Below are 15,152 nucleotides of genomic sequence, written 5' to 3' on the forward strand. Positions count from 1 at the left end.
ATCTGCAGTTTAGACGGATGCAAAGAATTAATTTAGTTTCTCCATCGTGGCTTTGTCTTCCTTTAGTGCTCCTTTAGCACCCCAAAAAGAACAGGAGTACTTGTTGCACCTTAGAGACTAACGAATTTATTTGAACATAAGCTTTCGTGGGCTACAGCCTACTTTATCGGTTGCATCCGATGAAGTAGGCTGTAGCCCACGAAAGCTTATGCTCAAATAAATTCGTTAGTCTCTAAGGTACCACAAATACTCCTGTTCTTTTTGTGGATACAGAGTAAGACGGCTGCTACTCTGAAACCTGTCTTTAGCACCTCAGTCATCCAGTGGTCCTATTCCTGGTTTTAATGTACTGGCAAAAAATGCTGTTAGGTTTTTATGTCCTTAGCTCGTTGCTCCTCAGATTCTTCCTTGGCTTGCCTTTATTATACTTTATACTTTGACTTGCCAGAGTTTATGCTCCTTTCTATTTTCTTCAGTAGGATTTGTCTTCCATTTTTAAAATAATGCCTTTTTACTTCCTCTTTTACTCTGCTGTTTAGCCATGGTTGCATTTTTTGGTCCTCTTACTCTTTTTCTTAAATGGGGGTGGGTGGGTTGGAATACATTTAGTTGGAGCCTCTTTATGATAAAAGAACAGGAGTACTTGTGGCACCTCAGAGACTAACAAATTTATTTCAGCATAAGCTTTCGTGGGCTACAGCTCACTTCTTCAGATGCATAGAATCGAACACACAGACAGAAGATATTTATACATACAGAGAACATGAAAAGGTGGAAGTACGCATACCAATTGTAAGAGGCCAATCAATTGAGATGAGCTATCAGTAGCAGCAGAAGAAAAAACTTTGAACTGATAATAGAGATGACCCATAGAAGGTGTGAGGACAACTTAACATGGGGGAAAAAAAATTCAATTAGTGTAATGACCCAACCATTCCCAGTCTCGGTTAATTGTGTCTAATTTGCATATTAATTAGTCCCCTAATGCCCCTACTCTACTTGCGCTACATTGATGATATCTTCATCATCTGTACCCATGGAAAAGAAGCCCTCGATGAATTACACCATGATTTTAAAAATTTCCATCCCATCATCAACCGCAGCCTAGACCAATCCACACAAGCGGTCCATTTCCTAGACACTACTGTACTATTAAGCGATGGTCACATAAATACCACCCTATACCGGAAACCCACTGACCGCTATACTTATCTACATGCTCCAACTTCCATCCAGGACACACCACACGATCCATTGTCTACAGCCAAGCTCTAAGATACAACCGCATTTGTCCAATTCCTCAGACAGAGAGAAACACCTACAAGATCTCTATCAAGCATTCTTAAAACTACAATACCCACCTGCTGAAGTGAAAAAAACAGATTGACAGAGCCAGAAGCGTACCCAGAAGCCACCTACTACAGGACAGGCCCAACAAAGAAAATAACAGAACGCCACTAGCTGCCACCTTCAGCCCCCAACTGAAAGCACTTCAGCGCATCATCAGAGATCTACAACCTATCCTGAAAGATGATCCCTCACTCTCACAGATCTTGGGAGACAGACCAGTCCTCGCTTACAGACAGCCTCCCAACTTTAAGCAAATACTCACCCGCAACCGCACACCATACAACAAAAACACTAACCCAGGAACCTATCCTTGCAACAAAACCCGATGCCAGCTCTGTCCACATATCTATTCAAGTGACACCATCATAGGACCTAACCACATCAGCCACACCATCAGGGGCTCATTCACCTGCACATCTACCAACGTGATATATGCCATCATGTGCCAGCAATGCCCCTCTGCCATGTACATTGGCCAAACTGGACAGTCTCTACGCAGGATGTTAAATTTAATACATTACGGTCACTATTATTGTGTGGTTCAGCTGCACTAATTTCTCGGACCAGATCCTGTGCTCCATTTAGGACTAAATCAAGTATTACCTCTCCCCTTGTGGGTTCCAGAACAAGCAGCTCCAAGAAATAGTCAACTTCTAATCTGTGTGCTGTGCTTCTATCCTCTCCCTCATTCCGTCCACTAAAATGATTTAGTAATTAAATGTTGACACTGAAACATCACCAGTGGGCTTTAGAGTTGACACTTCAATTAAATTAATTGGTAACAAGGTAGCTCACACCTCTGAGTCAATGTTTGAGGTTGTATTCAGATTCAGGCAGATATTGCGTTAGTTTACACTCTTATCACATTAAGATGGATGTGTGTGTGCGTGTGTGCTGTTTTTTCCCCTTTCAATCCTAAGGGCAAGAAACTTTTTAAAAATTAGAGTTTAGATTCTGAGCAATCTGAATGCATCCTATGGGACACTGTGACATTACCCAGGGTACAATCTGGACTGTTGAACAGCTGTGTCCCCTCAGTTCTCCATCCTGGGGTGCCATTTACGCTGCTTCGCTATGAGAGCAATCACTCCTGATCTGCTGCATCACACACAGCATCCAGCATGTAAATTATTCCTAGCTATACTGTCTGAGTGCTATAGCCAGCCACTTTTGAATTACACTGCAGAGCAACACCGCAACAAATTCCCAGTCACAGATTTTCCCCTAGAAATGTCTGTCTTGTAGCCCTCTCTTGGACAACAGAAGCTCATATAAAGTCCATAATTTTATTAACAGAAAATGATATGCATAAATCCTGTTAACTCAAATGGAGTTTCCCAAACACTTCAATACAAGCAGACGGGTTTAGATAAAGGAATAAAACAAATTTATTAACTACAAAAAGATAGATTTTTAACTGATTACAAGTAATGAGGCATAAAAGTCAGAACTGGTTACAAAGAAATAAAAGGTAAAATGCAACAAAGACCTAAATTAACTAAATTAATTCAGATCAAAAGTCTCTCACTACTTGCTTCTTCAGCAGTCTTACTGGCTGAATTCCTTTCAGACAGGATTCTTCCCTCAGTCCAAAGCTGTTTTTGTTCCTCAGGTGTTGTGGCTGCTGTAGGCAGTGAGGAAGGGAAGAATATCTTGTGCATCTATTCCCCATTCTTATACCTTTTCCTCTTTGAGAATCATCTCCCGCTGGGGTTCAGGATACAGGAATTCTGTAAGGATGAGAATTTCCAGCTGTTTCTTTGCCAAGATGTAAATTTCTTGCCCACACTCTTTTTCCTGCCAAAGAATGGCCACTTATCTAGGTGAGGATCCATTTGATTTCATTGTGTCAGTTTGCCTTTTGTCTCTGAGGAACTGGTTTGTGGCTGCTTCCCCACATTTGGAATATGTTTTAGTAACATCACACAGTAGAATCTTATAATTTTATATACAATATTGCAGGGATCAGCAACCTGTGGCATGCGGGCTGGGCCGGTTTGTTTACCTGCCGTGTCCGCGGGTTCGGCCGATCTCAGCTTCCACTGTCCGTGGTTCACCGCTCCAGGCCAATGGGGGCTGTGGGAAGCAGCGGCCAGCACATCCCTCAGCCCATGTTGCTTCCCGCAGCTCCCATTGGCCTGGAGCGGCGAACCGTGGCCAGTGGGAGCTGAGATCGGCAGAACCTGTGGACACGACAGGTAAACAAATGGGCTCGGCCCGCCAGGGGGCTTACCCTGGCGGGCTGCATGCCAAAAGTTGCCGATCCCTGCAATATTGCCACACATATTTTACCAGGACAATAAAGATCATGAGTTTTCAGATGATACCTGTGATGGATTGGATCACAAAACCCCCCTTGGGACTGCCAACTTATGTGCTTAGACTACCTCTGAGCCTGTTTCCCCTGCCAGCTTGGGACTCCAGAACCTTGCCTGGTTTGGGCCAGACCCCGCTAGCCAGCTACAAACACAGACCCAGGTCTGAACAACGTCCCCTAAAAGCTGCAGGCTTAACTGAAAACAGCTTAAGAAGTGTTCCTGTCTCCAACACTCAGATGCCTAGTTCCCAATGGGGTCCAAACCCCAAATAAATCCATTTTACCCTGTATAAAACTTATACAGGATAAACTCATAAATTGTTTGCCCTCTATAATACTGATAGAGAGAGAAGCACAGTTGTTTGCCCTCCCCCCCCTTTCCAGGTATTAATACATACTCTGGATTAACTAATAAGTTAAAAGTGATTTTATTAAATACAAAAAGTAGGATTTAAGTGGTTCCAAGTAATAACAGACAGAACAAAGTGAATTACCAAGCAAAATAAAATAAAACGCACAAGTCTAAGCCTGATACCTTAGGAAAGTGATTACAGATAAAAATCTCACCCTCACAGATATTCCAGTGAGCGTCTATTACAGACTAGCCGCCTCCTAGTCTGGGTCCAGCAATCACTCACACCCCTGTGGTTACTGTCCTTTGTTCCAGTTTCTTTCAGGTATCCTTTGGCGGTGGAGTGGCTATCTTTTGAGCCAGCTGATGACAAAATGGAGGAGTTTCCTAGGGCTTTATATAGACTTTCTCTTGTGAGTGGAGACCCCTCCCTCCCCCCTGTGTAGAATCCCATCTACAAGATGGAGTTTTAGAGGCACATGGGGCAAGTCACATGTTCATGCATGACTCAGAACTTTTACAGGTGGCAGCCATTGCTCACATGCTACCTTGAACATTCCCAGGTAGACTCCTTATATGGATTGGAGTCTTCCAAGGTTCCATTGTCCGTTAAGTGTCTCTTGATTGGGCACTTAACTTGCAAATTCCTTTCTTACTAAGGTGTTTGGTCAGCTTCTTAAGGCTACTTAAAATCAAACAAGTACACAGCAAATATTGATAACTTCATACAAATAGGATGAATATATTCAGTAGATCATAACCTTTGCAGATATGTTACATGGCAAATGTAGCATAAAACATAGTCCAGTTATGTCATCTATACATTCATATGCATATTTCCATAGAGCATTATTGGGTGCAACGTCACAATACCTTACAAGGCATAGTTTGTACAACTTTTATCATAGGCTTGAAAAAAGGGTGGACATAAGGATACAGACTGTCATAGACATAAATACATTAAGCAGGACATATGTTTGATTTCCCCTATGCTCTGTAGTCTATCATTTTATATATCAACCAATTTAATTTAACTTTTAAAAAGTGTTGCACTAATTCTCTTATGGGGAAAATGGCAACAAATATCCTTTTTCCTTTTTGATGAAAATACATTATTATTAAGGATGACCTGAGGTTTTTTGAAAACACCCACACCCACACATACACACACACACACTTTATTTTCATAGAGGGGAAAAATGGCAAATTATTTCTTAGTCAGCCCATTGAACTAAGATAGCCTTATCTTTCAGCTTTCACCACTTACGAAATAGTGTGGAAATGTGTTTTTTCCCCACATGAAATAGCTAATTATTTTTCAAAACATGTTCTAACAAAGGAGGGACTACAAGATCTGGAGTGACTGGAGTTGAAATAAAAAAATTAAGTTTAAAAACGGTTTAAAAAGGTTGAATATTTGTATGCACAGAAGAATCTCTAAACAGAAGCCTAATAAGTTATTACGCTGGGAGTCTTCACAGTTACATGCTACCGTCGTCACAGAGTGGTGCTTTTATGTTGTCTTTTTACTACCTCACAGTCTTTCCAGTCTAAAATAAAATGAGTTTGAATAAATCACTTGGAAAAAATATTTTTCACTAGGCTTTATCTCCGCTTAGATCTTTTACTACAATTAGCATTGTAGTGGCGTTTTGTTGCAACTAACTTTTACTTGCCAAAAAATGCATAGTATAAATCTCTGTTGAATTAATTAAAATATTCAAGTAAATAAACTTGTCTGTTTGAACTATATTTAACAATGTTTTCTGTCAGGTAATTGTTTACAATTGTTTTTCAGAATGATTAACCTTTGTACTGTATTTATACCCTTGTCTTTATGACAGCTATTGCTTAGATAGCTGACAGTTTAAGGAGTTCTTGCTTTTGAAACTGGGAAAATAATGCTAAATAGAGTATCAGAACAAAGGTATTATTGCGGAACTAAAAATTAATAGCAGTTTAGATACCAATGAGTGTGACTTGATCACATTTATTATGTGCTAGCAGAATAAAATCCAAACCAATAATACATACACTTCGTGCTTAAAAAGGGCCAGCTTCAACAAAGCTGAAAATAATTGAGCCAAATCAGCTGGGTGGAAGAACAGAAAAATGTGAATGATATAGAATTGTTTTAAGAATACTTTACTAGAAGCCCAAAAATACAGTCCCACAATTTAGGGTGGGAAATCTCACTGGTTAAAAAACAGTTTGCTTTGAGAAGAAGTGAAGGCAACTTTTAAAAAATAAAATAAAAGCTAACTGAAGGAAGGAGAAGTTGATAGTAATGAATAGAAGTCAGAAGCTGGGAATTATAGAAAATAAGGGAAACAAAAGGACACACAGAGAAATCTATGGCAAGCAGAGTTAAGAACATAAGAAATGTTTAAAGTATGTTTAGAACAAAAGAAATCCTAACAATGGTACTGGGCAATTACTAGTTTGAAATGGTAGATGTGTCAATAATAATGGAGAAAAAGCAGAAGGGTTCAAAAATATTTCTGTTCTATATTTGGTGATAAATCCAAATGATATCATGTAATATGATGATAATGAAACACTTCTATTCCACTAGTATCTCAGGAGGATGTTAAATGGCAGTTACTAAAGTTAGATTTTTTTTAAAACCAGAAGATCCAAATAACCTGCATCCAAAATTTCTAAAAGAGCTGACATAGGAGCTCGCTGGACCATTAATGTTGATTTGCAATAACTCTTGGAAAGTTCCAGAAGACTGGAAGAAAGCTAATTTTGTGCCAGTATTAAAAAAGGATAAATAGGATGACCCAGGTAATTCTAGGCCAGTCAGCGTGACATTGATCCTGGGTGCAAAAAAAATATATATAGATAGATATATAGAACAGTTGATACAGGACTCAATTAATAAAGAATTCAAGCAGAGTAATATAATTAATGTCAATTAACATGGATTAATGTAAAAAAGATCCTGTCAAACTAACTTGATTTTTTTTTTTTGACGAGACAACAAGTTTGGGTGATAAACATAATAGAGTTCATGTAATATATTTAGATTTCTGTAAGGCTTTTGACTTCATACTGGTTGACATATTGATTAAAAAAACTAGAACAATACAAAATTAACATGGCACACATTAAATGGATTAAAAACTGCTTAACTCACAGGTCTTGAAATATTACTGTAAATTGAGAATCACCGAATGGGTGGTGTATTTCAAGTGGGGTCTTTCTGGTATCAGTTCTTGGCCTAACATTAGTTAACATTTTTGTCAGTGATCTGAAACAAAACATAAAATTATCATCAATAAAGTTTGCAGATGACACAGAAATCAGGGGAGTGGAAAATAATGGAGAGGATAGGTCACTGAAAAAGAGCAATATGGTTCACTTGGTAAGAATTGTGTTAGTAAGCAATATGCATTTCTGTGTGGCCAAATGTAAAATCATACATCTAGGAAGAAAGAACGTAGGCCATACTTACATGATGGGGGATCTGGTAAATAATCAGCAAAACATGAGTTCTCCCTGTGACACTGTGGCCCAAAGGGCTAATGTGATCCTTGGATGCATAAACAGGGGACTCTTAAGTAGGATTAGGGAGGTTATGTTACCTCTGTATTTGACACTGATATACCCGTTATTGGAATATGGTGTCCAATTCTGGTGTCCGTAATGCAAGAAGAATGTTGATTGTAGGATTGGAAAACATGCCTTTATAGGGATAGACTTGAGCGGAATCTGTTTATCTTAACAGAGAAAAGGTTAAGAGGAGAATTGATCTCACTCTATAAGTGCCTACATGGGGAACAAATATTTGATAATGGGCTCTTCAGTCTAGCAGACAAAAGGTATAACAAGATCCAAATGGTTGGAAGTTGTAGCTAGACAAATTCAGACTGGATATAAGGTGTAAATTTTTAACAGGGAGGGTAATTAACCATTGGAACTAGGGAGTTCTCCCTCGCTGGCAATTTTAAAATCAAGATTGGGTATTTTTCTGAAATATGTGCTCTAATTCAAGCAGAAATTATATTGGGAAAGATCGATGGCCTGTGTTATGCTGGAGGTCAGAATATAGTGGTCCCTTTTGGCTTTAGCATCTATGACAGTTATATGGGTAGTCTTGGAAGAATTAGATTTTTATCGGTAAATGACGATAAAAGTATTTCATCTTACACTCACGAACCGATGAAAATATTTCTTATGATACTCTGCCTATCTGTAAAGTTTGATTAAGAAAAATGCTGCTTGAGAACTTATTAGTTTGATTTAAGGCTATCTACTTTATATATTTTAATGTGACATTTACATGTTGTGTTTTAAATGGTTATAAAGCTTTAACTTTTTCAATAATTAAATAATTGTCTGATCACCCATAATTGTCCACAACTCTGAAAATTTAAATCCATCAATATCAGAAAAAAAGTGCTTAAAAATAAACATAGATATCATCCACGGAAGTTATAAAAAAAGAAAAAGAAATTTCTGCCAAGTCTATATTTGGGGAATTTCTACAGTTTGTGAACTTTCTTTTAATGGACATGGTATCTCTTAAACAGTGTTCCTACATTTTTGAGTTACTTTTTTATTTTTCATTTAAATCATTTTCCTTTTAAGTATCTTTAGTTGAAGGTTTTAGTGCAAGGGTTCTCAAACTTTTTCTTAGTGTGAACTACATCTGAATAGAAATCGTAGTAGAAGTAGACCACCACCTCTCCTATTCATGTTCGGATGAACCAACTATCCTCCCACTTGTGATCATGTAATATCCTTGTGGCAACTACAGCGATTGCTTACATGGAAAAGTAATATTAGGAAAGTACTTAATATATTTTTAGTTGTCTTATAATGCCATTTTGCAGCCAGGAACAAGGAGAGCCAGCACCACGTGACCTGTCAACTACCTGTCGACCATGAGCAGTCCATGGACAACAGTTAGGAAACCTCTGTTGTTAGTGAGTTTAAAACAAGGCAGCCAATTTTGCATTCACAGTTTCCTTGCTGTTCATTATAAACACTTGGCTGTAGCTGTTTTCTTTAATACATCCGTCTAGAATGGCTACAATGCATAACTAAAAAGGGCCTAGAATCACTTTTATATGAATGTGATCACAATATCTGATTAAAACACTAATCTTCATATTTGTAGTTCTATATTTGCAAGAAAGTGATTTGGTGTTTGAGTCAGGCACCAAGGTTACAGTGGTAGATTGACTATTGTCTCCTTTGGTAGGTGTACCCCAACTTCAGACCTGATGGATCTATCTTGATGTTCCAATCTTGGAGCTTGAGGGAACTAGTGGTATTCTAGACAGTCTTGTGGGATAAATGGGTTCTTCTATCTGAACGCTTGGTAGAATTTTATAGTAATCTTTGTCTTCCACTATGAATATAATGGCTCCTAAATAGTTGGTCTGCTGGATTTGTCTCCACAGGTCACCACAGTGTACAAATGATTTTTAACAGATTAAATGCTGAGGGGAGTCTGATTAGGTTAAGTCTGAACAACTGTGACTTTTTTTTTTTTTTTTAAGATTACATGCCATATCTGATTGGGTGGCACAAAAAAACTATCATATTTTCTGTGCAGTCTTCCATAACCCAACTCTTTTGAGTGATTGACAACTTGGTGAAGCCTTGAGTGTTTTCACTGTGAAGAAATTTCATTTTACTTTTCAGTCAAAACAGCCAAGATTTGTACTGATCTGTCTACTCTCATGGAAATACAACAGAGTCTCAGAGGCAAACATGAAGTCGTCTCTGATTAAATTTAAGCCAGTATGGCTTATTAAGTTTCTGGGGGTTCTGGCTTTGTGCTAAATCTGACATTTGGACTCTGGTACTTACTGGTTGGTGAAGGCCATTGGGTAAGTCCATTGTTGGTTGAAATTTTCAGTGTTTCCCTATCAAGAGTGAGGATGGGAAAGGAGACCAGTGGTTCTTAAAGAGGCTAGTGTTATCATCAGTCTTGCACAACATATAATGAGGCCACAAAATGGGTGGAGGAGGAGACACATGAACTGTGGTTTTGGAGTATTCGGTACTCTGATAACATCCATCTCTACACTCAGCCATGTTGGATTTGGCTTCTGTTGACTAAGTATTAGATTACTGTAATGCCCTTTACATGGGGCTACTCCTTGAAGCCATTTGGAAAGTGAAGCTAGCACAGAATGCCATTTAGTCAGTGCTCCAGGGCCTGCATTAGCTTCCAAAAAGTTTCTAGAATTCAGTAGTGGAGTTAACCAATAAACCTGTAAATTGTTTGGAATCCGATTACCCGAGAAGTTACTTCTGTGTACCATACTATTGAAGCTGCAATTAGTGGAGGTGCTCAAACTGGAGCTTTCTTGTTTTGAGAAGGAGGGAGATGCTGACCGCACACACTCTGAGAGAGATTCTCTATTTTGGAACTTGCTCCTCTAAGTTGGTCTTAAATTCTGCTGTTGTCAGAATTTGTTTTCTTGACATGCTGCAAATCCCATCTTTATCCTCCAGTAATGATGAGTGAGTGGGCTGAGGACTGGAGGTCTATTTTTTAATCCTCTTATTAGCTGGTGAATATTTGTGTATGTTGAGATGGGAAGAACAGTCCTTTACACTGTATATTTGCATTGTGAAATTTAATTTATGAAATGAGTGCTCACAGGATGAGGTGGGCATGTGCAGCGGCTTTCATATGTAGATAGAAATAAGTTTCAGTGCTCTGTATAGTTCTTGATAGCAAATTAAAGCATTTCTTCACACAGCTCTGTGCCAGTGCAACTCAGTACAGACCTGAAACAGCCCACCCAAATCGTGGTCTCTTGAGTACAGAATGCTAGTTATGCTAAACTGTAATAGTTTCTTGTATTCAAAATATTGAAAGAAAACATTTGCATAAACTGCATATGAAGCTGTGCGGTTTCCCTGCAAGACTTTGGGGCAGAATCTTTGGAAGCGAATGCTTCTGTGTTTTCTTAAACTGTCTGGGAAAAGGGTTCTTTGGGGATGCTTATTATTTGCTTTGTCCTTCTGACAGCAGAGGTCCTCTGGGTATGGCTTGCAGCTGTTTACTTGGGCCAATGACTTTTAGGAAAGGCTACTGGTAGATGACTTGTCCCTCAAGAAACAGGAATCTTGAATTATGAAAAATATTGAGGTTTTATGAAGGCGTGTCTAAGTTCAATAGAGTGGAAAATTGTCCAAATATGAAAGCTCATTTTGAATCTCTTTAAAACTTTTATTTTAAACGTTTATTTGATGTGGATGGTTGAAATCGCAAAAGGTTTTATACTGATAAGGTTTTTCCATATGGCTTGCTGTGAAAGTAACTGGAATATAGACTGAAGGAACAGTTGCTAAAAGAAGATTTTTACATGTCCCTCTAAGTTAAGGAAAGTTAAGGAATCTGCCATTCGTGCCATAGAATACAATATTTAGTGCTCTAGGATAGTCTATCAGAACTAATACATTAACGGTAGAAGATTTAAGCACTTACAATTGAGCTGCAAGCACAAAACTAATTTCTCAAGATAATAAGCATCACCCTCCCCAGGTTTAAGTACTTCAGGGCGGTGCCTGCTTTTGTTACAGTGCTTGCCATAATGGGGCCCAATACTGACTGGGACTTTGGGTGTTACTGCAATGCAAATAATAAATACTGGAACAGAACTGTAGCTGTTGTGTATATAGCATAGTTCTTTTAATGTTAATGGAGCTATGCCAATTTACACTGGCTGGAGATCTGGTCCAGTGTTTTTACAGTCATCTGATAAGACAACCCTTTTTTTCTGGGTTTTGTTTGAGTCACAAAGTTTCATAGTTATAGGCCTCAGATCTCTGTTGTGTTTTAATATCTATTCAACAGTCAGTCATCTTTATAGATAAAAATTGCTTATTTATGACTTTAACGTATATAAGCTAAATGTTAGGTATTGAAATATCTCTGTAGTTATTTGAGGTTAAAAAGGCACTTTTCTAAAGTAATGATCACTATATGATTACCTATAAAACTTCCCATTTTAATGCATTTTTATAGCTTCATTCTGTTGAGTACATTTGATTAAACTAATAAGGCAGTTACAATTAAAATATTTGTTATACATTTAGAGGAGATATTAAAGATGACATTATACTTTGAACTGTTTTCGTTGCAGATATATGATGATGATTGATGGCAAGAATGAAGTTCATATGATTGACAGAGATAACTCAGTGTTTCATGTTTCTAACCTGGAGTTTCCATTTCGTAAAGATCTTCGCACACATTTAACAAATACTCTGTTGGATGGGGTAAGGTGCATAATGTTTATTACAATGCTATTTTTCTGTGTTCAGCAACTAAGCCAGATCTGCAGTTCTGGGGATAGTGAATGTTAGAATTACAAGAGTAATGTGTTCAGTATCTAGTGATGATCACATTTTCCATTCATTATTTCTTACCAGCCCATCCATAGAGTAGCAATGCTGACTGCTCAGCAGGGGCTGAAATCAAGATGTTGATTGGCAGCCTCTGAAAAAGAGAAGGAAGAAAGCAATAAGGAATAAAACATGACATGAATCTTTACACTTGTCTCCTTTGACGTTGGAAACATTGCAAGTGAATTGAATTATCTTCTACATCTTTTTCAGGACTCATTTGCTAAACTTTAAATGAACTCGTATTGAAAAGATCCCTTTGGTTTTTGTTCTCCCACCTTCATTTTTTCAGTTGATTTTAATTATTGTCTCGTGGTTTATGTGCTGTTTTCACCCTCTATGTTAAAGTTTATTTATCTCTGACTAAAATATTGCCAAACTATCAGGCCTATTTAAGTTTATGTAAATTTTCAGCACTACTTGAAATTTTTAAACTGGCAGATTATCTGGAAATTGAGTTTATAAAATACCTGTAATTAAGTAATTCAGCCCAGCCTTTTAAACCGAATATTGCTTTCCAGAGCCGTTAAGAGGAGAGAGGCGAGGAGAGAGCAACTCTTCTTCACCTCTCTTTTTGGGGAGAAAATGGCTGCATTGGCTAGCAGGTCTTGGGAGGGTTGGAATCTGCCCAAGGGGAGGGGAATGATAGTGACACCATTGGCTGTCACCTGGATGTTGACTATGTATGGGGAGACTTTGGCAAACCAGTAAAGTGTCTGAAACCACTATGGCTTATTGTTAAAGGGAGCCTAGTCAGCAAGCTGTAAATTGGCCATTCAGCAGTCTCAGCTTGACCAAGGTGGGGGAGGGGGGGAGAGAGTTTTGGGTGCCTCAGAAAGGGCAGCTTGACCCCGCGTCCTTCCTGATAAGAATTGTGTTGAAGTTGCTGATACATGCATTTTAGAAGAGCAGGATGTACCCCAGGAATGTCTATTGGGACCTCAAGGCTGCAAACTCTGGAAAAACCCACACCTAGTTAATCAATAATCAGAAGCCTCTTGCTTGCCCATTGAAACTGCTTGCTTAGCAAGTTTTCTTTAAGGGGCATGTCATTCTATTACTAATGTATAAATAAGGGGGAAAGTTTGAGGTAGTTGGACTCTTTTTGGACTCTCCCTCTGGATACATCTTGCGGTCTCCACCGACAGATGGAAGATTTGGCCACCAGAAGCCTGTTGCTGTGTCACTTGAAAGCCACACTCAGCTTTGGTAATTATCAAGGGTTGGGGGTGTTTTATTAACCCGTTGTGGATGTGTGTAAGTGCTTCAGACTAAGTAAAGTTTAGCTTTAAGTGAAAGCACTCTTGCGTTGTCCTGTTTGTGCCAGCCATCTATCGGTCGGACGGTCGTGTCTCCCTTGATTTATTTCCTGACACCACCTCGCACAGAGTAAAAGTTACCAAGAGCTTTGGGTTGAAAGAATCCTGGGTAACAACTAGGTAAGAGAAGCCTTCCTGATGGGTCTGCTCTTACAGCTATCAGGGTGACCAAAGGCAGGAGATCCTGCCTTTTGACCCCTGGATTTTTCTTGAAAAGAAGACCCTGCTGCTGCTGCTGCCGCTGCCGTTCCCATTTCCTCTGCCTCCTGGAGCTGGTGCTCCCTCCTGTTATGTTCTGTACTACCCTTTGGGCTTGCCACATTTAGGAATCATTCTCTTTCCTCTCCTTAATGAGCTACTACACCTAAAGAAGGTCACAAACCAAGCTGTCATCTTGAGAGGGGGCTGTTTAAAGGAGCTCTGTGCCCTTTGAGCAGCAGTGGGAGGCAGAGAAGCAGGCAACTAACTACAGAGACAAAGCTCCTGCACCCCCTTGCAGCAGCAGAAAGCAGGGAGCACCAGGAAAACAGAAGTACACAGCTGAGGAGCTCTAGGACCAGAAGCTGTTGCAGGAGGGTTGTGTACCTTTGTAAAGATGGGAACTGCTGTAGCCACGGAATCTATAAATCACTGGAGGTAATTGGGACCCCTGATAGGCCATACTACTGTTCTTTTTGTCCTTCCACTCCTTTCCCCGGAAGCTTAAGAGAAGTAAAGCTCTCTCAAGGCTCACAAACTGCAACCAGTCTTTGTCCACTGCCACTCATCCATAACTCACAAAGTGATTATGGTTGCCATATTGTTGAAGTCTCTGCAGCTTTTCTGTAGCCACTCGGTAAGGTTGTGTATTGTCAGCATAATTCAGACAGTTTTTCTGGTGACATGCTGAGTATCTTTCTAAGGGCTAGTCTACGTTGGCAACGCTAAAGCGCTGCTGCAGCAGCGCTTTAATGTGCCTTGTGTGGTCGTGGCGCAACTCTCTCCCAGTGCTCTAAAAAACCCACCTTAACGAGGGGCATAGCTGGGGCACTGTTTACATTGGCACTTTACAGCGCTGCAACTTGCTGCACTCGGGGGGGTGTTTTTTCACACCCCTTAGCGAGAAAGTTGCAGCACTGTTAATTGCCAGTGTAGACAAGCCCTAAGACAAATGGCTGAGTAGGGAACCAGAAGTGGTTATGTTACTCTGCATTCCTTACTTTCTCCCATTTAATGGGCTAGCCCTCCTACCTTTCTGTCCTTATCTACAGAGATAGTAACCCTAAACTCAGAATTCCACAGTTACCTCATGCTCTCTTCAGGGATCAGGGTTTGCAGCAATGGTGGGTCTCCTGTCACTTACCCAAGTGTCAGATTTTGCCTGAGTAAATGGCTCCAGTGCAGCTGCAGAGACTCCAGCAAAATGGTGATCACAATGACTATGTGGGCAGTGGGT

At 39.5% G+C, this 15,152-nt stretch overlaps 1 protein-coding gene across 5 annotated transcripts in view; it reads left to right on the forward strand.

The window, feature by feature from the left end:
• RNGTT (RNA guanylyltransferase and 5'-phosphatase) overlaps positions 1-15,152 on the forward strand; it is a 412,738-nt gene that overhangs the window by 131,301 nt on the left and 266,285 nt on the right. For all 5 annotated transcript variants that reach the window (XM_034766053.1, XM_034766055.1, XM_034766058.1 and 2 more), the window contains exon 9: positions 12,137-12,272. In XM_034766053.1, the coding sequence (XP_034621944.1) occupies positions 12,137-12,272 (136 nt within the window). The remainder of the gene's footprint in view (positions 1-12,136; positions 12,273-15,152) is intronic.

The sequence above is a fragment of the Trachemys scripta genome, chromosome 3 (genome assembly GCF_013100865.1).
Source record: "Trachemys scripta elegans isolate TJP31775 chromosome 3, CAS_Tse_1.0, whole genome shotgun sequence".
In the NCBI taxonomy this organism is placed as follows: Eukaryota; Metazoa; Chordata; order Testudines; family Emydidae; genus Trachemys; species Trachemys scripta.